At 35.5% G+C, this 27,932-nt stretch overlaps 1 protein-coding gene across 1 annotated transcript; it reads right to left on the reverse strand.

Moving 5' to 3' along the window:
• On the reverse strand, positions 1–27,859 carry LOC121375397 (nucleoporin NDC1-like). The gene is made up of 16 exons (XM_041502827.1): positions 27,741–27,859; positions 22,645–22,765; positions 22,097–22,198; positions 21,446–21,620; positions 18,877–18,997; positions 17,976–18,084; positions 15,380–15,428; positions 14,641–14,776; positions 13,895–13,987; positions 12,836–12,917; positions 8,264–8,419; positions 7,130–7,251; positions 5,244–5,358; positions 3,134–3,234; positions 2,526–2,680; positions 1–1,384 (listed from the first exon to the last, which is right to left on the reverse strand). Exons 1-16 carry the CDS (start codon positions 27,771–27,773, stop codon positions 1,303–1,305), a joined length of 1,752 nt encoding a protein of 583 aa, XP_041358761.1. The 5' UTR covers positions 27,774–27,859; the 3' UTR covers positions 1–1,302.
• Between the last annotated feature and the right edge of the window lie 73 nt (positions 27,860–27,932).

Below are 27,932 nucleotides of genomic sequence, written 5' to 3' on the forward strand. Positions count from 1 at the left end.
ACACAACAAGTAAAAATAAATACATCATGTTTTGTCCATGCATTAACCTAAATGAAATGATACACTTGAGTGTTTTCTTAGTTAATTGGTCTATGCTAGTAGCTGCCTCTACCTGTGATTCCTAATTGGCAGATGTGTATTTGAGTGGTAACCAGATGAGCCAATTAATTGACGCTGTCTAGACACGAAAATACAGACCAGTATTGTGTAATCTTACTTGTTGCCCCTAAAATAGAAATAGACATGATTTATTTATGTAAACAGCTCTGTAAAGCTATTGATAAAGTAGACTTTCCCCTTCTAAAACTACAGAACTGACCAATTACGTAGTTCCAAAGAAAAGAACATTATCACTTGGGTATCATGGGTTGTAATTTTTGCTCCAATGTAGCATACAAATAGGTCTATTAGTGTACATTTTTCCTTTGGATTATTTAACGGAGAAAAATACTATAACCCCATTACGGTCCATTAATGCAACTTGAAATATACTGAGTTAAATAGTTTATTATATTATCATTTCATTTATGTTGTTTTACAAGTCAGGTTGACCAAAAAGAAGTGCCTTGTCGATAATTACTGCTTTTGTTTACACTGTGCATAAAGGATTTGGTCAGTCCTGAACTGACGTCACTTCGCCCCAAGCTAGCTATACTGGATGCCTCGAAAATAAAAGAAAATGGCTGCCCCCAGTTAGCAGGAATAATCACATTTTTTTTTATTAACTCTAAAACTCTAATTTTCATTTGTTAAAGTGTCAGTATGTGTTGGTGGTCCGGGTATGCAGCTTTCCAACAGATAAGGCTATGTTTTAGTTTACTTTCCCTTTAAAGTTTTTCTATCACTTTCACACAGTACTCTGTCCTATTGCTGTTCTTGGTTCTCTTCTAAAAATAGATTGTGTTTCTCAAAATATTATAAGTACTTTAAAATATTTCATGTATGAACATTTTTATTTACATTACATGGACTGCTATTCTCCAAATGCTGACAGCTTTTAAAACTTGTATTGAATTTATAATACCCATTACAGACTGATAATTCCCAAATGATGCATTTTCAAACTGTACTCTACTCATTGTTTTACATTCTTCTTTTTCTTCATAAGTGACCGATTGTTTATTGTGAAATGCTTCCAGTATTTCTAAACATTGCATTCCTTATCACCTTACATGGACTGAACATGTCCCAAAATTTTGACAGTGTTTTAAAAACAGTCCATGGGTACGGGGTAAATGCACACAAAATGAGATGTTAGGAGAAAAAAAAGAAGATTGTTCATATTGCCAGCATTTTGACACATTACTCTAATGAGTGGACTCCATGCCTCATTTCCATAAATGGCTTCAACATCTTGGCACATTCAGGACTAAGATGGACATTCCTGAAAAAAATATTAAAGTTTATTACATTATATCCATAAAGTTATCAATATTAAATTTAATTAATTACCTAAGAAATGATGTTGTATTACATCCATTAAACTAAACATATACACCAGAAATATATTGTTTGACAAGCACAACAGTTTTTCTTAAGTTATTTCAGTATATGCTTGGAGGTTTCCTACTAGGTTTTAAGAGTAAACTTTACTCATTTTATTTGGCGTAACCGATTTACCGTTCGAGTAAAATTTACTGAATGATTAATCCCGGCAACATAACAACATATTTTTATCGCAAGTACAAACGTTAGACTTGTTCCCGACGCAATGCTTTTTCATACCGCGTAACATAACCCGTCAAGTTTGTATAAATATCTTGCAAAGTAGGTGCATTCCCTTTGGTTGTTAGAAGGCGTTATAGCCGAATTTAACCAATCAAAAATGGCGATATTGTGACGGTCATTACAATCTCAAACCAGAGTCACAGTGACCCTATTATTAACTGTAATTTCTAATTAGATAGTGACAGTGACGATGACGACAGTGTCAGTGATAATGAGTGACAGTATCAGTATCCACTGTTCCTCAGATGAGGCAGATGGTACCGAGTCTCCCACTCACGACTGAATGTCATGACATTATATATATATATAAAAGACTAATATTATAAAATTAATGGTAAGAGATTGCCTTGTAGTGAATTCTTATTTATTCACACGTAGTTATGCACACATGATGATGTGTTTTACATACTAGGTCAAGCCTGACATTCACTGTTTTGGTAATTTATTACAATAGTCCAAGGTGGGGTTTTTTAATAGGTTTTTTTAAGTTATAAAGAAAAAAACCAGGTTATGCAAACCAAAATAGGTTATGCAAAATCTTTTGGCATAACCCCTTTTTAGGTTATGCAAATTTTTAATTTGCACAGGCCTGTACTCAGAAGCTTTTGGACTATTTTTAGAACACAGAAATGTTTGATTCTCACCCCCAGCTCATAATACATTTGCAAGTAAAATAATTTCTTCAAAGGTTTTCTCCCCAAATAAATCCTTATTATTACATATACAAGACCGATAGCAAAAATTATAACATTACATAAAATGAATTAACTGATCAATAATTAATTATCACAACTCACAAAAGGTGCTTTCCAAACGAGTCGACTATTCTGTGAATGCTGGTTTTTAATGTAATCTGCAAGCGATATCTTAGTGATCCCATCCCCGAGGTCAGCTGGTCCTTGTGAGATGGGTGACACACACTAGATGTCAACTTGGAATATTTTTCTACATTCTGAAACATAAAAAAAAATATCAAAGAACTAATAATGCAGGTCCACATTTCTAGACCTATATAGAGCCTTAGTTCCATATTCTAATGACAGATACACTATTCACATTATGGAATATTAGTTGTAAGTCTTGTCTTTAGTCTTCATAGTAATGTTTATACGGATGGATGTAGTTGTCAGAATATTAAAAAGAATTTTGCGAACTTAAATATCTCACGTACCATAAATGGTTTTGGTGCACTGTGATGAACGTCCATAGGTGCAACTATAAACCAAGTTTCACTGACCTAGGACTTGCAGTACCAGATCCTATAACTTATTGCACATCAGGCGAACACTTTACCACTGAGTTACATCCCACCTATCCTTAATTATGTAATGCCAAAAGGAATTTGTCACAATTTAATTTTATTTTATTGTGTATAGTTGAAAATAGTAAAGTAAAAAAGACCTACTTCATGTAACGTCAGCAGACTGGTGAGAATATTAGGAAGTGTTTGTTGAACTACACCATATTGGTCCTCGCTGTATGAAGCTGCTACTAGAAATGACAGTGCTGAAAAACAACAAGTCCAGTCGATGTAAAAACATCAGTAAGGAACATACAATTAGTACATCATTATCAAAACTGCATATCAGGAACGTATAGGCCTATAACAGCCTGTTTGCCAATCCAATTCACTTATTAATTAAACATTGTTTAAAGTTACATTCTCTGGTTACCATATTATAACATCATGTATAAATGTGAAATACAAGCTCAAATGCACTTTTAAAAAAGTCGTGCATGTTCGCTATGAACGGATACCGTCAAACGTATACGTTTGATTCGTCGCCCGTGCCGCCATAGCTCGGCAAAGCACAAACGACAGCCTGTTGTCAGTTTCAGTTAACGTGTGTTTGCCGATTTCAAATTGTTGGGTTCGTCTCAAAAATATTAAAAGAGAAATCTTGCGCTGTACGAAAAACGTTCGGTTGAGAATACGGTACTAGTTTTTAGTTAAAACCGGTTTGACCTTGACAACATATTATCGACAGTCTTACCTTCCTATTTCAGAATTGATATTTTATAAAGTGTTAGTAGAACTTTCAAAGTTTAGTTTGTATACTAGTAACACATTAATCATGTATGTATTTTAAAAATAAAATATACTAAAGTAGACAATGAACGTTTTCACTTCTTAATTTTACGTTAAAATTGACAAATTCAAATAAATATTATTTCGTTTGGAAAGGGTAAAGTTGGGGGGGGTGGGGGGTTGTTTAACGACATCAAAGATAAAGCATATTGATTTAATAATCGTCCGACCTCATACAACCATAAATAAAATGTGTTGAGTGCATCGTTAAATAAAACATATCCTATCCTTCCTTCCATCTGCTGTTGGATGTCTAATATTTGTTAATTTTGACATATAATCTTAGAGAGGAATCGGGTGCATGTGCAAGGGGGAGGTTGGAAACCCGTACTTGCCCAAGCTTAAAAAAAATTGAAATGTATTTTTGGAGGGATCATGGCCCCATATAAACTTCGCTCAACAGTCTATAACCCCAACCCTGCTGAAATCCCTGCACACGCGCCTTGGAAACCCGCTACATTTTTTTTTAGCAAGGGATCGTTTATATGTACCATCCCACAGACAGGATATCACATACCGTGGTCTTTTTGTATACCCGCCGATGGGGATCGATCCTAGACTGACCGCGCATTTCCAAAAAACACCTTTTTAGGTCTAAGTAATGGATAAAAATAACATATAGATCTAGTCTTGGAAAATGTTACGTAAATCGAACACAGTATCCTCTTTCTCTACCCCTAGAGCATTACATAATTAGTAACATCCCCTTACATGTAACGCGTATGCTAACAGCTGGCCACTGTCAAAATTTCAAGGTAAATCCCCCACTCACCGACCCCTGAAAAGGCGTTGTACCAAACCTCTATGGATATAAATATGTTTTGGAGATGTGAGACGACCCCTCAATCAAGAGTTAAATTTGTTCAAAAATTGCGAAATCTCACGTGATCTCTAGTTGGGGAATTCTATACTTATGATAAGCCAATGAAAACCGAGATCGGTACGAGCCCATTAAAAGTGTCCCACTTTCAAAATACTGGTTTTGTTTTTGACCTGGATAAGCCAGCATAGTGAAACCAATGCGATGTGCGGCATCATATATGCACCAAACGTAATTGGATTTTCTGTTCTATATGCTTAAATAATAAAAATATTCCAGGGAATGTAGTTTTAATAATAATTTTTAAAAATCATGATATATTTGCTAATCCAATTAATTTAATTAAATATGTTTAATAATGATTTTTAAAAAGCATGACATGTATATACAAACAAGTTTGAGATACCTAAAACTGATTTTCAAAGACACACATACATGTTTCAACATAAATAAAACTAAAGAATATGAATTTACCAGAAGGATCTGAACAGCAATCTTGTGACTATTTACAAATTTATGGGCAACAACAGATAAAAACAAATTTTGAGGAGAAAAATCACCCCGTTACAAGTATTTTTCCCTTTATAGAAGGCAGTGCTAATTTACCTTCAATAGACCAGATGGAAGGCTGGGCAGATGCAAATAAGCTATGACTTTTAGCATTCGGGAGCTCATTGAAGAAATAATGTAACAGAGAATTCTCTTTGATGATTAAAGATATCTGCAAGGACAAAAATATTACCATGAAAACAACCTAACAAAATATTGTTTATTTTTGTTGTAATTCTCACAACAAAAACCTTTTTTTGTTGAAGATATTTTAAATTTAGTCTTGGTAATTACTATAACAGAGGTGCAATATCAATTTAAAAATAAAACCTGAAATCTTTAAAAAAAACCCTGAAAAATCTAAACATTTTCAAATAAAGGTGATTTTGCAACATTACAGATTAAATCCAGATCTATTTTGTAAAAACATTTATAGCCATATAAAAACCCTGAAATTGGATAAAAAGCTAAAAAATCACATTCCTGTTAATAATAAATATTACTACTTCCATGCAACAAGTTTTGTTGTAAAACAATATATAAAATATCAGTCGTTGGCTTTTGAAAAATGGCACACCTCAAAATGCTTAGGTGAGTGAAAAATGGCACTCATCAAAATGCTAAGTTGAGTGAAAACCAAGCATTATTAATTGATGAAGTAATTGGTACATGTAAATGCAGAGACATATGTTGCAAAAATTAACCAATAATGTTTTCTTCTAATTTTATGTTGTTTGGTTCATTAATGTAGTCTGACTATCCTTTCAGGAATGGAGTTGTTCCAAGAGTAAAAATAATTTGACCCCGATAGCTCCGATTGGTCAATATGCCACAGAGTGCTGTGCATCAAATCATGTTCCAATCACATGGTCTGTGATTTTCTAACTAACGTATTGAAACAAACAACAATTAAATAGTCGGCTATGATCATTGATTACCGATACTATATAATATAACAGATGTACATTCATTAACCTATGGTTGAAATACAAATATTGAAATAGTTTTTTTGTGTTTTTAAAAAAGAATGCTTGTTATGTTTAAAATATTAATAATGATTCTTAGGTAATCTTTAAAGAAAAAAAAAAAGAGGAAAATTTGTGTTTGTAAACAAGACCTAGACCTATTCCTACATACCTGTTACATTTGTTTCCTTCTTTTTATTATTCCATCTACTTTTGAATTATCTTTGTCTAAATTACATTTCTTTTTTAAAACAAAGTAGAAAGTTACATGCTTGCCATTTTCGGGACCTCACGTAAGCTTTGTAGGCTAACAGTTATGAACTAATCGCGACAATTTTACCAACTTAGTTGATTTCCATAGCGAGTTCATTTGTGTAGGCTACACAAGCCACTATTTAATTTGATTCCTTTTTTTGTCGTAACTATATGAAGAGTATAAATGAGTTAGCCGTATCAGATGTTGTGATCTATTACCGTACAAAAGTGGACTGTTTGTAATTAATAATAATAAATTAAATAGGCAAAGGAGTTTTGATTGGATTGGTACGTCTTCGAAGATGTCTATTAAACCTGTGTTTTCCAATTTGTATAGCAAAGATAAGTACCAGTGATATATTAAAAGCTTGCATGGACGCTACCATTCACGGCACATTTTTTTTCCCTGGTATTATTAAATGGGTCTTTCTATCAGCTACATACGGTAAATAGTGGCAATCAATGTACAACATTATTTTACGTGTGCTGTTTGTTAGTGTAATGAGTGTTATTTTTCATTCACCAGATTGAAATTATGTGTGCTGTATGAGCGCGATTGCACTTGTGCACCTTAAAAGACAAGGTCTGAAATATGAAAAACAATTTTGACATTTGTTGGCATAATATTCCATTTTCATTCTTAGGCAAAATGATTCATCAAAATAATTAGCATATCTTGAATGCCTGTTTGTGATGTGTTGAAATCTGATGACAGTACGATACCTTTCGTTTCCAAACTGGTTTTGCCTGCTGTACGACCGGAGGATTGGTTGTGTTCAATGAATGTTCCACAGACATGGACAGGTTTGGTCCAGTCTGATTGAGAAAGGAACCAGAGATGTTAGCTGAAAAATTAAGTTGCACATAAATTGTTTAATACACATTTTAGCCAGGCTAGCTCGGTCACTCGCCAAATTTGCAAATTTAATCATTGATATTTTGAATAAGAACTGACTATTTGCAAGTTAAATATACTAAAAGTTTAGCAATATGGTACTACTGTATTGTACTTTAACCCCAAGTTACATTCAATGACGTGACCGTTACAAATTTCTTTTTTTATATATCGAAAATAGCCTATTACTTGACCACATCAATTAAATCCAGTGTCTGATTTCATTGACAAAGCAACAAATTTTCTTTTATTTAAGAATATTTGACAAATTGCTAAAGATTTTTGGCAAAAAGGTTGTAATACTTGATCTAAACAGACAAAATTTAAGGAATACTTGTATCATATCTCAGCACATTTTTTAAACCATGGCTATTTCGATACTTTTGTCCATCCCATCCTCCGACAAAATGTTTTTTGTAAAATAATTTAAGTTTGGTTTGACGTAAGAAGAAAAGTAAGTGTTTTGGAAGTAACAAACAATTACTATTTTTGTGTTAAATTTTGAAAACAATTGGTTCAGAAGTAAATAACTTCTTGTCAATTCCATGGTATGGAAAAAGGTGTCCGAACCACAAGAGCTAAGGAAAAAGAAGGAAGTTACAGTCACGTGACTAGAACAGGAATGGGTGCACAGTAGATTTTTAGGCCATCCCATTGGCTGTTGGGATATTAAAACTAGACTACTATTCTCAGGGGAATATGCATTTGTTGAGGACAGGTGATGTTGAAAAGAAAAAGGCATTCCCTATGGGGGAAGGACTATAGATAGTGAGAAGATACACATGTCCACCAAAGAATCCTCTTACTGAAAAGCAACCTTTAGTATACCCTTTCCCCATAACAGGACAACACATACTGCAGCATTTGAGGTAGCAGTTGTAAAACAAGCATGCTACCACAAGCTACATCCTACCTCAGTGAGACATTATACTATTCTCTCAAAACCACACATGAAACGCTACCTGTGTGATTAAAGTTGCTATTTTTGGCAGCAACTGGCTTTTTTAGTGGAAGGGCAGTAACAGCTTGCCAGTTAGCTCGATGAACATGTGATATCAGTTCATCAATGCTCGACAAACAAGCAGAACAAAGTTTATTCCAGATGTGTGGGTGGCCGCCTGAAATAAAAGTAAACCTGTGTGAATAGACATGTTTGTTTATCCAATCAAATTACCTAAGAATCATTATTAATATTGTAAACATAACAAGCATTCTAAAGCAATATATCCCCTACCTGACCCAACAACGTTTTTTTAATCTATACTACTCAAAAGAATTTAAGGGTCAGACGATATTTTCGACATTATTTTCTGAATGTCAATTATATTAGCTAGACCATAATGTCACGCATGGTATTGTTCCATTTTGACGAAAGTGGGTCTAAGCAACCCATAAATTAATTAAAATCCACTGTCATTGACACTGTCGACTAGTTCTACTGGCGAAAACATGCTTACATTTGCACGTAAATTAGGGCAAAAGCGAAAGGTCTGCTAAGTGCCCATAACTTGCTTTTTCACAAAGCGCTTCATTTGCACGCTTTGCATGTGTATTCCATGTTCCCAATGCTGAATTTCCGTATAATTGGAGCTCGCGTTCGTGTACGGTGCACACTCCAAATATGACAATGGTACGACGTCAACTGACTATCGAAGATCGAGGAAGGGCTATTGCTTGGCTTCAGGATGGCAATACACAAAGAAATGTTGCTGTGAGACTTGGTGTCAGTCAGAGTGTCGTTGGCCGACTGTGACAACGGTACCAAGCAACGAATTCTGTTCGAAATCGTCCACGTTCGGGAAGACCCCGAAGCACTACAAATAGAGAGGACCGCTACATCACCAATATGGCTCTACGTCAACGCACAACCACTGCACGCCGATTACGTGACAATCTGCGGACTGCGACTGGAACTCGAGTGTCTGATCAAACCATACGCAATCGTCTGAGAGCCAATAATCTACGCTGCCATCGCCAGGCTGTTCGACCACCACTCCTACCACGTCACAGAACGGCCAGACGTCACTGGTGCACGCTTCATCTGCGGTGGCAACGTGTTCAGTGGGGTCGAGTGATGTTCACTGATGAGTCCAGGTTTAGTCTCCAGTTCAACGGCGGTCAGGTTCGTGTCTACAGACGTCCTGGGGAGCGCTTCGCTGACGTTAACGTTAGACAACGTCACCGGTTCGGTGGTGGCAGTGTCATGGTGTGGGGCGGCATCTCTATCCACCACAGGACCCCCCTCTATGTGGTGGATGGCAATCTGAATGGAATCCGCTATCTGAATGAGATTATCCGGCCGTTGGTTCTCCCAGGCCTTCAGCAGATTGGCGGCGGGGCAGTTCTGCTGTATGACAATGCCAGACCCCACCGCGCCAGGGTGGTAACGGACTTTCTCAGACAACAAGGTATCGCCAGGATGGATTGGCCAGCATATTCGCCTGACTTGGCCCCAAATAGAGCACGCCTGGGACGAATTAGGCAGGAGAGTTCGGGATAACCATGCCCCTCCGGCCAACCTTCATGATCTGGGTCAACTTCTTATGGCAGAGTGGAAGGCCATTCCCCAAGAGTTCTTCAGACCTGTGATCAACAGCATGAGGCAACGATGTGTCGAGTGTATTCGCGCCAGGGGTGAATTCACACAGTATTAAACGAATGTTCTGTGTAAAATCCATGTTTGACAACCTTCAACTTTGACAGCATGTCATGTGACTTTCTTGTATACAGTGATGTTTATTTGTGGTTTTTTGTAAATATGGAACAATAAATAAAAATTTTGGTGTAGTTTACATCATCAATCTAATACACTCTGAAACTTGTTTGGTTATAAATTTTTGACCCTTAAATTCTTTTGAGTAGTATAAATTAGTTTCATATTTCATAAGTTAAGTTCAAGGGCCATAACTCTATCAAAAATAAGCCAATCTACAATAACTCTGTCAAAAATAAGCCAATCTACATAAAACTTAAAAGTCAAAATTGATTTTTAACTCCATATAATAAAGCTATACATACTCTTCAAAAACAGTAGGGGAACCTGAAATATTAATGTTAATATCAACTATTAGACCGAACATACATTTCGACCAAAGACATCCTAGTAAAGAACATTCTGGGCCCCGTTCCATGAAGCGATCTTAGCCCTAAGATTACCGTAGGCGCATAGCTACCCTATGCACTTAGTTGATCTTAGGGCTATGATCACTTCGTGGAACGGGGCCCAGGTCTGCTGATCAACATTCCATAGTTTGCACATGCATCACGCACGTGTCATTCTCGATTTTGACAATTTCCAGGAAGGTCTATTAATCACTGTGGAACATTATTTCTGTCAATCTTTTTCATTCTGTTGATCATACAGTTGTTATTGTTGTTTTCAGTCATTTTTATTGTTTGAATTTGCGATTTATTGATTAAAAAAATGTCAACTTTCAAATTTCACTTCTGACCTCAATCTTCCTTCAAGATCTTTGGTGGTCATAAAACCTACTGTAATACTGAACTACTGGTTGTAATGTTTGCCCAATTAATTCACTATTATCATATAGCCATTCCCTACAGCTAATATACCTTACAATTTTGGCAATTGTAAATTCTTATTAGAGTTCCCCTACTTTTTTTGAAGAGTATATATATATATATATATATATATATATATATATATATATATACTCTTCAAAAAAAGAAACGCAAAAGGGTACAAATGGGTTATAACTCCGATTTTATGTTTCCTACCGATTCATGCTTTGTGAATATAAGGTCATTGCATGTCCCAAACACATTCCCACGGTTACATTCGATAAAACGCAGCTACTGTACAATAAAGTTCCAAAATGTGAATATTCGCAAAAACGCAGCCACGTGCAAACCATGTCACCACTGCACGTGCGTTGTCTGCACGTGCAACATGAACACCGACAGTATAAAAGTGCAGGGTGTTCGCTTGCCTGGCCTCTGTATCTGGCCGACAGTTGACAATCCAGGACATGCCACGTCTCAGTGAACCGCAGAGAAACAATGCCATCGGCCGACTAGACGCAGGCGAATCCAGAACGGCCGTTGCCAGGGCATTCCATGTGTCCCCAAGCACCATCTCCAGACTGTTACCAGCAACATGGATCAACACGTGACCTCCCTAGATCCGGTCGACCACGGGTCACTACCCCCGGGCAGGACCGCTACATCCGGGTACGCCACCTTCGGGAACGATTGACTACTGCCACCTCCACAACCGCAGCAATACCAGGTTTGCGCAGGATATCCGACCAGACAATACGGAACCGACTGCAGTGGTGCCAGATTCATCGACAATGGCCTCAACTGCGATGGAGACAGGTGTGGTTCAGTGACGAGTCCCGATTTCTGCTCCGACGTCATGATGGAAGATGTCGCGTGTATAGGCGTCGTGGTGAACGTTATGCGGCAAACTGCGTGCAGGAAGTGGACAGATTCGGCGGGGGTAGTGTCATGGTGTGGGCAGCCATCTCACACACTGGCAGAACTGACCTGGTCCACGTGCAGGGCAACCTGAATGCACAGGGCTACATTGACCAGATCCTCCGGCCACACATCGTTCCAGTTATGGCCAACGCCAACGCAGTGTTCCAACATGACAACGCCAGGCCTCACACAGCACGTCTCACAACGGCTTTCCTACAGAACAACAACATTAATGTCCTTCCTTGGCCATCGATATCACCGGATTTGAACCCAATTGAGCATCTATGGGACGAGTTGGACCGACGCCTCCGACAGCGACAACCACAGCCCCAGACCCTGCCCGAGCTGGCAGCAGCCTTGCAGGCCGAGTGGGCCACCATCCCCCGGGACGTCATCCGTACTCTGGTTGCTTCAATGGGCAGGCGGTGCCAGGCAGTTGTCAACACACGCGGAGGCCACACCCGGTATTGACTCCAGATGACCTTGACCTTGGTGGTGTGTCCTATCACTTACTCACAATGGACTAGAGTGAATTGTGAACAATCCTGCAACATTTGGTAATTATCGGATTCACCATTCAATAATTAAATCAATTCTCCAAATGTTACGACAATGTGGTTTTGCGTTTCTTCTTTTGAAGAGTATATATATAAAAAAATTCAACATCTTAGAAAAAAAGTCTGGAAAACTATATATGGGACAAATGGACAGACACAAAACTTATAATTCCCTCCAGTTGGAAAGATAGGGGGGACTAATAAAAAAAAAAAAACTATACTACTACTTACTACTACTACTACTACAGCTACTGTATGGCAACTGTGCTTCTTAATAATTAAATCACTATCAGGCCCATAGCCTATTCCCAGTAGCTGCAAGACATGTTTTGCGTGTACTTTGCAGGCACCACTGAACAACATTTTTTTTATTGTACAAGACTAATGGTTGAAACAATAAATAACAAAGATATGAGATTGACACTGTGTCTTAGGATCAATCTCATATCTTTGTTATTTATTGCACACATGCATTAGTTTGAGGTCAGGTTAAGTTGAAAAGAAAACGTCTCCCAGGATGAAGGAAGCACTCACCAGGTTGACTGAGACTAAAGACTTCTTTTCTTCTAATGGGTGAAAACTGTGACAGGTGACTCACATCTTGATAACCTAAATACTGAAAAAAAATTTAATAAAAGAAAAATGCTGTAAATCAGAAAATGTTGAAATGCTCAAATATGTTGTTATTAATGTGTCTGGCAAATGCCACTTTTAAAGAAAACACTGCAAACAAAAAATGTTGAATTGTTGTTTTAGTTTTAGCTCACATCTACTAAACACAAGCAGTTGGCATTTGTTTTGACTGGTTCCAGCCAGTGCTCCACAACTGATGTAACAAAGGCTGTGGTATGTACTACCCTGTCTGGGATGGTGCATATAAAAGATCCCTTGCTGCTAATCGAAATGAGTAGCCCATGAAGTGGTAACAGCGGGTTTCCTCTCTCAATATTTCTGTGGTCCGTAACCATATGTCCGACGCCATATAACCGTAAATAAAATGTGTTGAGTGCATCTAAATAAAACATTACCTTTCTTGTTTTGACAGTCAAACCAGTGAAAGCTTGCCATTTGTGTTACCTCTATAATAATATCCTTAGTTTCTTATGTAAAGCACCACAGAAATGACGAGTGTGCAGCTAACTAAGTATGAACAACAACAATTCATGGACTGTTCGTTTTGTTGTCCAGAATGCTTTTCTTTTACATATGTGTTATCTTGTTCATTACATGATTACTTTTCTAATGGCATAAAATACATTTTTTATTCCGATACTAAAGCAATATATGTGCATGTTTGGTTGTTTTTCTTTTCATGTTAAAAATATACATCGACACATTTTCGCGTTAATATTTTGCTCACATTAATTTCATGATTTATAGTAATTAGATAAATAATAAACTTCTAAAACAACTTGATGACACAAACAACACACACACACACACACAAACATGCATATGCAGTGTGCACACACACACATGCAATTACAAACACACAGAGAGAATGTCACTGTTAGATGGTAGACAATATAAACAATATATGCAGTCTGTTATTAGAAAAGAGAACCGAGGAACCAGCTATTAAAGGTATAACACCTGTAGAAGTGGAATACTCCTTGATGACAGAGCATCACTGAGGCATTTATCACGGCTCGCCTGTAAAATGTGGACGATTTGAAATGCATAATGCTGAAAGAAAACAGAAATATTACTGTATGACAAGTGTTAAAAAATAAATAATAATATGCAAACAAACAAAGAAATGTTTTATTTAACGACGCACTCAACACATTTTATTTACGGTTATATGGCGTCAGACATATGGTTAAGGACCACACAGATTTTGAGAGGAAACCCGCTGTCGCCACTACATGGGCTACTCTTCCGATTAGCAGCAAGGGATCTTTTATTTGCGCTTCCCACAGGCAGGATAGCACAAACCATGGCTTTTGTTGAACCAGTTATGGATCACTGGTCGGTGCAAGTGGTTTACACCTACCCATTGAGCCTTGCGGAGCACTCACTCAGGGTTTGGAGTCGGTATCTGGATTAAAAATCCCATGCCTCGACTGGGATCCGAACCCAGTACCTACCAGCCTGTAGACCGATGGCCTACCACGACGCCACCGAGGCTGGTAAATATAATATGCATTCTAAAATATAGCTAATAAGAATTTATAATTATGAATGAGAGAGAGAGAGAGAGAGAGAGAGAGAGAGAGAGAGAGAGAGAGAGAGAGAGAGAGAGAGACAGACACACCCTTTGGCTGTTGCGTACTTTTAATTATTTGTAAAATTTATACACAATGACAGGTTTTATCAGCTTGTAAAGCAAATGTTACCTCTGTGTGGTGCACTTTAACCAGTAAAGTACCCAAACTCCAGCAGACATTGGCAAACATTCCAAAAGTCAAAGTTTGCCACAGCAGTTCCATGTCAAAAAGTCCAAGAATCGAGTCTAGTGGACGTATTTCAGGACTAAAAGAAATAAATTTAGTTCATATATTAAGAGGCTGGAAAGTAATAACGTTAGTTCAATTTACAAATGGGGAAACTAAATGTGAGGTGGAACAAATGTATTGTTGGAGTAAAAAAGATGTTTGATGGAAAATACCATAAATCCTTGAATAAGACGCCAAGGCTGTACTAATAAGCTACATCTATTTCCTAAAGATGGAAAGTTAAAGTTTTGTTTAACGACACTAGAATACATTGATTGTCTATTGGATTGCAAACATTTGGTAATTCTGACACGTGGACATCAGAGGAAACCTGTTACATTTTTTCTAAGGGATCTTTTATATGCACTTTCCCACAGACAGGAAAGTACATACCACAGCTGTTGACCAGTTGTGGTGCACTGGTTGGAACAAGAAAAAATTCAAATCATTTGAATGGATCCACCATGGTGGTTCGATCCTACAACGCAAGCACTTCAAGTGAGCACTCAACTGTCTGACCTACATCCCACTCTTAAAGATGGAAAGACACTGACCCTTAGCTAAACATCTTCTAGCCTGTACACAGTGAAGTTAAAAATGATACACAAAAAAATAGTCCTGTTAGTACAGATTTACTTACTGAATGGTCCTGTTAATACTAGTACACACCCATCGACGAGGGATTGCCCCTGGAAAAATAAAACAGTCAAAGTCAATTAAGTTTAGAAATAGTAAAATAAAGCTATTACTGATATAAGTGACAAATAAACACCAGACTTGTAACAATTAACAAGATTTCAATGCAAAGTCTAATAGGGAGTTAAATCACGAAATAAACTAGGAGTTAAGTCAAAACAACAAAACATATTTGTGTCAGTCTTGGAACATACTACTCCATGTTTCATTGACTAGAACTAGAAATTTATATTTGGTTAATACACACAATTGTACAGTTGTCATGCACACAAAAAACACATACATTAAAGGAAACATGACACGAGACCATATTATAGCTCATTTTAAAAGAAAAATGATATAAAAATAATATACAAATAACTTTATAACAATAAAATACGTGTAGTTAACTTAAAATGAAGAAATTACGCTAATCAGTATCAAAGTACGATTTATGCATATTTCTTCGTGAGCGTTCGGAAAAAAAGGGAAGTGACGTCAGAGCCGCTGTACTCTTCCATTGTTGTTAACTGTTTATATATGGAGTAAGGAGCTTACGATCTTTTCAGTCCAACAGTGCCGTACTGCGCGGCCTTTGGGTGTAAAAATAAACAGTTTAAACGATCGGGATTGTCTTTTTATGGTTTTCCAAAGGATTGTATCCGAAGAAAGACGCGTGTATTTTATCGCAAAAGAAAAGATTGGACACCAACACCGCATAGTACTTTGGTGTCAGCCTATTTACAGCCCGGAGCCCGAACGTTACCCGGAGACAAAAACAGTACTCGGTTGCGAATGCCGAGGTGTACATTGTACATATTTGGCACAAAGATACACCTCAGCATGATGTATTTATATATGTTAAAACAAAAATGTAGAATTTTTTATTTATTTTTTTGGAAAAAAAGAAGATTTTTCATGTTAGGGCTGTAGGCCTACATAACAAAATCTGTATTCACCGTCCGAAGAAGGAAACGTCAACAAGTAATTAAATATGGCATATACAAACATGGGATTTGGCATGAGGATACATCTCAGTACGATGTATTTAAATATGTTTTTTAAAAATGTGTAGAAAACAATAATAATTTTAAATAATGTTTTTAATCTTCGTCACAAAAACGTTCCTCATCGCCCGAAGCCCCAAAGCAACACGAAGTTCAATACAAAATAAACCACTACTGTCGGTGTCGAAATAACTATTATGTTTCATCCACGGGCTGACTTGAGAATCGGAGTGTTGCTTTAGTTAATTGGTCCTTTCTTTCCGTGGCCTGCACATGTGATTCCTGATTGGCAGGTGTATATTGCAGGGTATCGACCAGGTAAGTGATTACCACGGTCTAGACATACGTACAAAATACGTGCCAGTTTTTTTAAGATCACAGGGTATTGTGGCGTAACCTATCGCGACTATAGTACAATGTTAATGGACATTATCAGCCGCCCTGCTTCATTACTGTAAATAATGCTGTAAAACCCTTGATTAAGTAGACTTTCCCATCTAAAATTACAAAACTGACCAATTACGTAGTACCAAAGAAAAGAAAATTATCACTTGGGTATCGTGAGTGGTCGTTTTTACTCTAACGCACCCTACCAATAGGCCTAATAATATGCTACTTTTTTATGAGAGAAAAATACTATAACCTCATTTCGTTCTATTGATGCAAATAGAAATATATTTAGTTTAAAAGTTGATTATACTCTCAAGTCATTTATGTTGTTTTACAAGCCAGGTTAATGAAAGTGAAGCGCCTTGTCGTAAATTAGAGCGTTTGTTTACACTGTGCATACAGATTTCATTATGTACAGCCCGAACATAAAAAATGCGATATTTTCTAAAAAAAAAACCCACCAAAAAATGTTTGTCCTACATTTATATTTTTTTACATTTTTAAATACATCATATCGAGGTGTATCTTTATGCTAAATATGAACAGTATACACCTCGGCATTAGCATCCGAGTTTTGGTTTTGTCTCCGGGTTACTTTCGGGCTCCGGGCTGTAAATTGGTCGACCGGTCTGGTCTGGCACCATCAGTTTCTCCACCCTCCGACTCGCTATCCGTTTTTTCTTCAGTATCACTGTTGTAAGTAAATGTGTGTCTTTCTTCATTTACTAACAGCTCATATTGATACGGCAAAACGTTTTGCGAACGAACACTCATTGTTTTGGTAAGCTGTGCAAGTCTTAGATTCTTTATGAGTGGTACGGACTAATGCTTTTAAGTGTAAGGCTTCAGATCAAGCGACGCGTCTCTGACGTCACGGACCTCGTGATTGCCCTGCTCATTAAAGATCGGCAATTTCCGCTAAGAGCTCGTATCTGGGGTTCTTTTATGGAGATATTTTAAGTAATTAATTTTTTATAAAAAATTTTTTTAGGTGATTCAATTTATAATTAATTGTACATGGTTGGTGCCAAATATGGTTTACGTGACATGTTTCCTTTAAACACTTCAGCTATTCCCCTCTTCCACCCAATATATCAAACATTTATTATCTTAATTAAATATTTAGTTATTAGCTACCAAAAAAATATATGTAAAACAACTTACCAAAAAAGAAATATAAAATATAGAAATATTTTAGCTTCTGTAATGTCTGCTTTGCACATCGGTTTAACAATGGTACTATTTCCAATTTTATTCGTTCTATCTTTTTTCTCTGTAAATAAGAGAATATAAGAAATGTATATATTCTTTACAATGACAATACAGTTCACACAGGCACAATATGAAATTGGATCCATTTCACACACAGAACATGTTCAATTGTATATTCCTTAAGTTCTTACTAAACCAATTTTGAAGATAATACACTATTTTAGAAGTTGATAAGCAAATATAATTTCTTGAGAACACAGGTACACTGAAAAGTGTGGATGCCTGAAAAATGAAAGTGTTGAACATATTTATTCACATTTAAACTTTATTACTGAATGAATGTTTAAAGGGACATTCCTGAGTTCGCTGCATTGTAAGATGTTTCCGACTAATAAAATATTTTTACAATTACATTTACATATTAAATATATTTTCTTGTTTAGAATATCAGTGTCTGTATATTCAATGTGTTTCTGGTCATCTTAATATTTGTAAGAAGGCCAAACTGGATTTTGTCCTCAAATAATTTCATACATACGAAAAAAAATTTATTTTAGGAAATAAAATGAAATTTAACCTTGTACAAATATTAGAACAATCAGAAACACGTTTAATATTCAGCCACTAATATTTTATGCAGAAACATATATTTGATATGTAATTACAATTGATAAAAAGTCTGTTAGTCGACAACATCTTAAAAATTGCAGCAAACTCAGGAATGTCCCTTTAATGACAACCCAGCACCAAAAAACCCCCAACTCAGCAATATTTCAGACTTGGTCATAAAAAAAGAATATTCTTAGAAATCTGAATAATAGCTGTCCCTTAGTATATAATGAATTATACTTACTTGCACAACAGGAAATTCCAGGTAGTTTGTGTGAAGAATAAAATCACCGTAGGCAACCACACCCAAGTATACTCCATAGAGGATCAAAAACAAGTGGCTTTCATTGAGATATACAGCATCACTGTGGGGGGGGAAAAAAGAACTTTCTAAAAACTTAAAACAATGATCAGTTTATGCAAACCTAATTGTAACCCATGTGTAGGTCAACTATAAACAAATCGTAATCAACAACCTGTGATTCAGTGTTACTCATATTTCTGTATCCCAGATATCTATAAATTTTATTAAAGGAGGGAACAATTAAGGCATTTGGCCTGGTATGCATATTCAACAATATATAACGCACATTATTGCTTAATATCAACAAGTATAATTGTATAGTTAATTAATAAAACGGTTAAATGTGACGGCTATTATATATAACGGGCGCAGCCATTTTGTACCTTCCCAGTGAATACACCCTCTGGCGAGCTGGTGGTTACGTAATACCTAACGTGTCATGTCAGGAATTAGTTTTCGAACTGAAGAAACAAAACATACCTGATTTTTGCGAATGCATCGCAATGTTCTGTAATAATAGCCATCCCAGTAAGCCAGCAACAATTTAATTATATATTATGTTTCAATACACAATAAACCACCATTGTCAAAGTGTTGAAATAATTGTATTATGTTTGGTACATAAATTAATCCATGAACTGAAATAATAATCGGAGTGTTTTCTTGGTTAATTGGTCTTTTCTTTCTGTGGCCTGTACCTGTGGTTCCTGATTGGCAGGTGTATATTTAGACGGTCCCCAGACACTGTATCTAGACACCCTAAAAAGACGTGCCTCTTTTATTAAGATTACAGGGTATTGTGTGGTAACCGTACGGATACCCCTTCAGTCGTAATGGGCATTATCAGCCTCCCTACATTATTACTGTAAGTAATTCTGTAAAACCCTTGATTAAGTAGACTTTCCCCATCTAAAATCACAAAACTGACCAATTACATCGTCCCAAAGAAAAGTATCACTTGGGTATCGCGAGTGGTCGTTTTTGCTCGAACGTATCCGACCAATAGGCCTAATAATAAGCAATTTTTCTTTGGATTTTTTTTAAAAAGAAAAATACTATAACTCCATTTCGTTCTATTGATGCAAATTGAAATATATTTAGTTAAATAGTTTATTATACTATCAAGTCATTTATGTTGTTTTACAAGTCAGGTTGTTGACAGCAAAGCGCCTTATCGTAAATTAGAGCGTTTGTTTACACTGTGCTAGACACTGGAGATGGACAGAGCTGACGTCACTTCGCCCCAAGCTATACCACCGGTCGTCACAAAAACGAAATAAAATGGCTGCCCCCAGTTAGCAGGAATAATCATGGTTTTTTATTAACATTTGTTAAAGTGTCAGTGTGTGTTGGTGGTCCAGGTATGCATCTTTCCAACACATAAGGCTCTTGTTTGAGTTGACCCTACCTTTAAATACACCAAATATTTTTTTTTTTATTTATCCCTTCTTACTCCAATTATGAATAAGTATTACGATATGTTTACCTCATTACTTCTTGATTTATCCCCCTTCTTACTCCAATTATGAATAAGTATTACAATATGTTTATCTCATTACTTCTTGATTTATCCCCCTTTCTTACTCCAATTATGAATAAGTATTACGATATGTTTATCTCATTACTTCTTGATTTATCCCCTTTCTTTACTCCAATTATGAATAAGAATTACGATATGTTTATCTCATTACTTCTTGATTTATCCCCTTTCCTTACTCCAATTATGAACAAGTATTACGATATGTTTATCTCATTACTTCTTGATTTATCCCCTTTTCTTACTCCAATTATGAATAAGTATTACGATATGTTTATCTCATTACTTCTTGATTTATCCCCCTTCTTACTCCAATTATTAATAAGTACCACAGTATGTTTATCTCATTACTTCTTGATTTATCCTCCTCCTCACACCAATTATTAACGAGCATTAGAGATGCCAAGTAGTCGAATGTGCATGTGTACGTCTGTATGAATAGCTACATGTACATGTACTGACATACAGATTTTTGAATTGAGATGCACGTCAACTTGTAAGCGTATTATTATGTTTTAGTTACTGCGAAGAAAACGCGCAATAATGTGAGTCTTACAGTTTAGACTGTTTATAACCAAATTATGTACTTAGAAATATGTTTTATCACAGTCGATACGATCTTAATGTCATTGTGATATTATACAAACATATTGAAATATAATATTTTTAAAATATGAATTTAAAACCTACAAGTAACCTACTTATGTGTATCCCAGTTAGTTTTGTAATACATTTAACATGTACAAGTTCAATATCTCAACCTCTCCAGGGCTCACCCTGTACATTGCCAAATTAGCCAATTGCTAATTTTTATACAAAATGGCTACAAAATTTAGACTTTGGCTCATAAATTATTCCTCAAATTAACCACATTTTAATAATTTTCAAGAAAATAATCTACATTTCTGAAAATTTATTAAACCAAACTTTGTTCCGGTGTGAGCCCTGCCTCTCTATTTTTTTTATCTTAACCTTGATGTTGTAAGCTTGTAGGTCAGACCAGCAAATCGTTCGCCAATGAAGAATGAAGCAGCACTCCACGCCATAATGATACCAAGAGCTACATAAGACACGAGGTATGGTAATCTAGACATACGAAACAATGACAAGAAACGTTCACATCTCGTATTATAAATCACAGGAACCACTGAAAAACAAAACACAAACAACATAAGTATATTTTAAGGATCCATATATTATTTAAATGTGTATCAAAATACTGTTATCATTTACATTTTTAAACTAATATTATCTAAACTTTCCCCAAACCATAAATAACAAACTATTCATATTCATATCCTTTTCTGTCCCAGATGAACATTTTACTTTAAGTTTGTGACAAAGTAAGTTACTTCACATTTTGAAAAATAATAAATATGACAATTCTAAGTTTATGTAAAATAATGTTATATTTCCCCAAGAGATTAAACAATGGAATGGCTTAAGTATATAATGTATGCAATTTGTGGCCAATCATAACATAAATTAGATTTTCAGTGTCTGCAACCAAAACAAGATTTATCATTGTCAATCTTAAGTTTAGACATTTACTTTAGACTGCTTAATCAAGAAAGTCTTATTTTATAACATTTAAAAAACATGAAGAAAATCCTTTTTACATACCAGTAAATGAAGAGAATGAAAACCACATATGAGCAGAGTGTACGAACACAATGAAGTTAACTCCAATTAGGAACCAAAGGGAAAACCACATATACAGGAAGTCTACAAAAGAAGAAACAGTTTATTAATCCTGTTATTATAAGCAGCTGTCCAACACCTGCAACTAACGACAGTTTACATCTCAAAACAAAAGAGGGCTGCAGAGAACAATTGCAGGGTTTGGCTGTCAAGATATCTACAGGTATTCCATAAAATGCATGTTTATTCTAAAATATTGCCATAACAACCTCTTTATTGTTTTGTACCATTTATATTATTAAGCACTACACTGACTAACTGGTGGAAAATGCATATGAATTAATACAAATTTAAATTATAATATTGGATAAAGAATTACAATAATTTTATTAGTTTTATTAACAAAACAATTACATAAACATAAATATTGTGCAGACTGTGTCCAAATGATTTCCATATGTAGATCAAGTTTATATGTAATAATGTATTATTGCAAAGCAATTTAATAATCATAATAAAAAGATACTTACTTGAAATCCAAGTCCAAGGATGGAATAGATAGATTTGTGCGAGAAAGAGATAAACAAATGAAACAGGAGGTAGTAAAAGAATAAACCAGATGATGCTCGCCACATGTCGCCAACGACAAACCTGAAAATATATAAAATAAACTGTTAATTAATACTATTAAAAAGATATCATTAGGAGGTTCATTAAAACATAATTTTAGAAGTGGTATGGATGGTTGATATTAAAATTAATTGCAGCTATGAACAGTTACAGCAGCTTACTGTTCCAGCAAATCTTCAAATTTCAAAGTATCAATGCATAGAGAATATATATATATATATACAATACAACATAATACAAAATGCTTTATTTCTGTGCTGACATATAATGGAACATATAAATACAGTCTGGTGATCCAGCAATAGTAAAGCTAATGATAAAAATAATCAGTTCTAGATTATGGTAGCCCCACTCCCATGGGTAGCGATATTCAATACTGGGCTAGTAAATAACTACTATCACAATGCCCGACGGCTAGTGAAAAAAAGTTGTCAAATGCTACATTTAAGTCTATTTTACTAAAATTAAATTAGATATGCTCCCACACTGCCAAATCTTAGTGTTTTTAAGCTCCATTTTCCTCTTTAGATGACATAATTATCTGATTATTACTATTAGTAACATTTTATCAACTTAAAGTAAAGTAGGGCTAGTGAATTTTTAATTGTGGCTAGAATTTTTTTTAAATCACTGATCCCATAGCTAGTCGATTTTGTAAAAAGTCTGGAAGCCCTGATAATGAACGATTAAAAAAAAGAAGAGAAATTGCAAGGAACATTTTGTTTTAAAAATTCTGAATAGCAGCAGTTGCTGCATCTTTGCAAGCCAAGGGTATTCTTTGTGATGTTATTTCAAAAAGGACCCTTAACACAAAGCCCGATTTTCCAATGTTAGAAGTGCTTCAATTTCAATACAATACAATATAATACAAAATGCTTTATTTCTGTGCTGACATATAATGAAACATATAAACACAGTTTGGTGATCCAGCAATAGTAAAGCTAATGATAAAAATAATCAGGAGTTCTAGATTATGGTAGCCCCACATCCATGGATAGCGATATTCAATACTGGGCTAGTAAATAACTACTATCACCATGCCCGACGGCTAGTGAAAAAGGTTGTCAAATGCTACATTTAAGTCTATTTTGTAAAATTAAATTAGATATCGTCCCCCACCCCCAAATCTTAGTGTTTTTAAGCTCTATCTTCCTCTTTAGATGACATAATTATCTGATTATTACTATTAGTAACATTTTATCAACTTAAAGTAAAGTAGGGCTAGTGAATTTTTAATCATGGCTAGAAATATTTTTAAATCACTGATCCCATGGCTAGTTGATTTTGTAAAAATTCTAGAAGCCCTGATAATGAATGACGTAATACATGTATTAAACAAAATAAAACAATTTATGGTTAAATGCTAGTGACTTGCAACATATTATTTGATAGGGGTTTATTTAGATAATGCTTCAATTTCATTGGATACAGTAAGACTTGGGCAAATCACATTATTTGTTAAATACTGGTTGATATACTTGACCAAAACTTTTTTGTTTTTTTGTTTTTTAATATCATCACTAATCAAGTGAAATCACTTTTTGTATCCCTTTCAAAACTGCTAAACTTTCATAGGAAAATTACTCTTGCAGTTTTTTTTTAATGAATTCATGAATAGTTAATGGATCATTAAAAGATAGAGGCTTTGAATGCAACATAATATACATTATTAAGACATAGCTGTAATAAATTAAAAATGAATTATTCTTACAACTTTGTCATGTGGATTATTCATTCATCTGGATAGAAAAAGTAATTTACTAGTCTATTGCCTTTATTAAAAACAAATGACAAAATATGATGGTATCTAATAATTACAGAGTTAAGTAGAGGAGAGGGGAAGCTTTCCACGATTACAGAAAAACAGAGGTAGAAAATGTGAATACGATAATTACGGAAATACTATTCTGCATTTTTCAGCTAAGATACGCGAAACAAAATAGATTGTAATCAGTTAACGTAAAAAAATCAACAATGTGGACGTAAAACAAATCCATTCTAGTAAACAAAAGTGAAGCACCCTCCAGTAAACAGGAAAGAGTGCAATGTTTCTAACTATGTTAGGAGGCATGCGTTTGCAAAAAGTATCATACTGCGCATGTGTGGTTCCTCATTTTCCGTTTTTAAAGCCATTATATGAATAAATATATGTTTCTTAATTATTATGCACAATTGACAAACACTTTGTTTAAAAAAAAATTAAAGAACAATTCAGTTTGTCAAGTGTCCTGGTCCGGTCCGCGTTTTACCTACAACCATCGCTAACACTTAATGTCAATACTGATACCAGTGTATAGTTTGTAAAATATCATTTGATTCTTAATTAACACAATTTATACATTCAAATTATTTACAATTGTTATGAATGGATTATGAATACTATTCCAGGGTGTACACTTTATGATCGCCCGATCGCCCATGGCGAGTCAAAATAGCGTCGGGCAAGTCAAAACAATATTACGTGTCGCCCGCCTGGCGACCGAAAATTTCCGCATACTAGTATTGTATTATGTATCAAAATGCAAATAAATAATGTTTGTAAGAGGTTGGAAAGTTATTTTTATTTATTGTTTTCATTATAATTTAATTGCAACAGTTTGTAATAAAACTAAAACAAGTTCTGTTGCCTTCTTTTGTATTGTTATTATTGTTTGTATGATATGATAACATGTTTTTGAAGTCCAGTTTAAGTAAGTTCTATTTTTTAAAGAAATTCAGACGCGGGCCATTCAAAGGTTCTACGGGCGAGTCAAAGTCTTGCTGTGAGTGGCCCGACTGGCCAGTCAAAAAAAATCCCAAGTGCATACCCTGCTATTAACTACAGTAGAGGCACACAAATGTAGCATAGCTTTTGCTTATATAATAAGTGAAAACAAATTCGAACAGGGGTTTTAAAAATCAAAATTAAATGATTTGGCCTTGTTGATCTGGCAAGTGTGAGGGAATCGTAGTCATAACGGCCTTAACAATAATTGGTCAAAACGGCCAAAGTGAAAAAGTCACAACGGCCCTTGAAAAAAGTTAAGATGGCCTTAGATATACTACTTTAAAAATGTATTTAATCTACACAAGTATCAAGAAAGATAACTGTGCAAAGACAGTTTTTATAGTACGGTCTCACTACATGAATATTATCTGCATCTTATTTATGGTTGAATAAACATGAGTTTAAAATCTACAAATGTGGTTAGTGTACTAGTACATCTGTGTTAATATGTAGATTTTAAGTACAGGTAAGTTTTGGAGAAACATTATAAATAGTTATTATTATAACCATTCCAAACACACATCGCCCGAGTCACGGGCGGGGCGGTCTATCGGTCTTTTCAAATACAAGGTCAATTTGTGGTCTTAATTATATTAGTAAATTGGGAGACAGGCCAGTTGTGGCCCCCGGGTGAGCAGCGCCACTAGGTACTCGTTCAGACGATACACACTCACCCGGAAAGCCTTGGCGGTCCACTACCCGCCCCCCCTTTCTGTGACTGAATTATTAAAATAATAAATTACGGGGTGGGCACGCACGCCCCTCCCCCCCCGACGAGTAGCACCACTTGGAACACGCCCGGCGATATGCACTCGTCCGGGTCAGTCTATCAGTGTTGTTAAATAAAAAGTTAATTGGTGGTCTTAATTACAATAGTAAATTGCGTTGTGTAGGCTAATAAATTGTTACCAGTGATTCTGTTGTTTTGGTTGTTTTTATACATATTTTTGAACTGCCTATGATATAGGCTATTTTGATTACTAATTATTACTAATGGGAATTAATTTAACGTTATAGTACCTATTGGCCGTTTTGACCATTTCTTTTGGCCGTTTTGACTTTTTTCTTTGACCGTTTTGACCATTTTCTTTGGCCATTTTGACTTTACATGTTCAGGGTCGTTTCATCATGGGGCCGTTTTAACCGCATACCATGTGAGGTCTCACTACACAGATGTCATCTGCCATTGAAACCCATGTTAAACTGCCCAACTTCAAGCGAAGATTGCCCATAGAACGGGTTCTCGTTGGCACAAACAACTTACACCATTGCGAACATACATTATATAAGCATTTATTTTCACTCCAAAATTGAGAACATTTCCGTCTCAGTTTTTTGCTATAGGACCACATCTGACTGTAGTACCGGTCTGAACAGGTGGTACATTAACCGATTCACTCAGGCTGTCACTTGCGCTATATACCCATGTCCCAAAAGGTCGATGCACAATATTACAAAATAACATGGGCAAAATACAGCCAGAAGGCTTACCATTAAACATACATATTGTTTTAATTCTTCACCATTTCCTAGAAGTGAATATGTGAACCATAACATGTGTCACAATTAGGAACTATAGTGGACCATGATGAATTAACTCTCACCCGGAAGTCATCTGTGTAGTGAGACCTGAGGTCGTGACACGCACTAAATGTTAATTCATCTTCGTCCATTTTAAGTCAATTTCTATGACTCATATCGGCCCGATATCAATAATTTGGAAAGTGTACCGCCCGTTCCCCCCATTAGTTATCGATCTAAAGAGGGATTTTTTGATGGGGTATATACAGAAAAGTGGGGCATGGGGCCCTAACCCTAACTCTATCCCTAACCCTAAACTATTATAAATGATGGGGGGAACGGGTGGAGCTCTTGCCCAAATAGGATGTTAGTTGCACATACCATGCATGAGAAAACAAACTGAACGGAGTTGGAAGCATAACGCAGTTAGGGACTTTGACGATACATTTTTTTCAGATTAATTTTTTTTTATATATTTCTTTTTAAACCTATACAATATTAAACATTTTGTTGCATCATTTTTTATTATGGACATAATTTTATCTTAAATTTCATATTATATAGATCCCCGTCTACAGCTCTTTTAAAAAAACGTGATTGAAGTTGCCTCCCTTTGCTAAGTTACTTGCTCATCACGCTTCTTAAATTTTTTATTTAGCAAGCCTCATTTTCGGCAATACTTTTTATTTTGTTTCAGGGAAAAATTACCTCTCCTAAAAACCATATTTCAATTGGTAACATGATGAAAGATTAAACTGGTCAATTAAATCTCTCTTTAAAAAAAGACAATGTTAACTACTTTCCTTCTTCACATTTTACCGCCCTTAATAGATTGGTTAGTTTGAAATTCCTCTGCTTCTTTCGGAGCATGGCAAAAACTCCGAAATTGGTAGAAAAAGA

Source organism: Gigantopelta aegis, chromosome 6 (genome assembly GCF_016097555.1).
Source record: "Gigantopelta aegis isolate Gae_Host chromosome 6, Gae_host_genome, whole genome shotgun sequence".
NCBI classification, from domain to species: Eukaryota; Metazoa; Mollusca; class Gastropoda; order Neomphalida; family Peltospiridae; genus Gigantopelta; species Gigantopelta aegis.

What these genes read in the sequence shown, in the direction of transcription:
- LOC121375397 (XM_041502827.1), bottom strand. Translation starts at nt 27,773, where the DNA reads ATGTTACCAATTGAAATATGGTTTTTAGGAGAG. An exon ending in TTCATTCTCTTCATTTACTG is followed by an intron (nt 21,621 to 22,096) that starts GTATGTAAAAAG and finishes TTTGTTTTTCAG; the next exon opens with TGGTTCCTGTGATTTATAAT. An exon ending in TTCCATCTGGTCTATTGAAG is followed by an intron (nt 3,235 to 5,243) that starts GTAAATTAGCAC and finishes GTTGTTTTTCAG; the next exon opens with CACTGTCATTTCTAGTAGCA.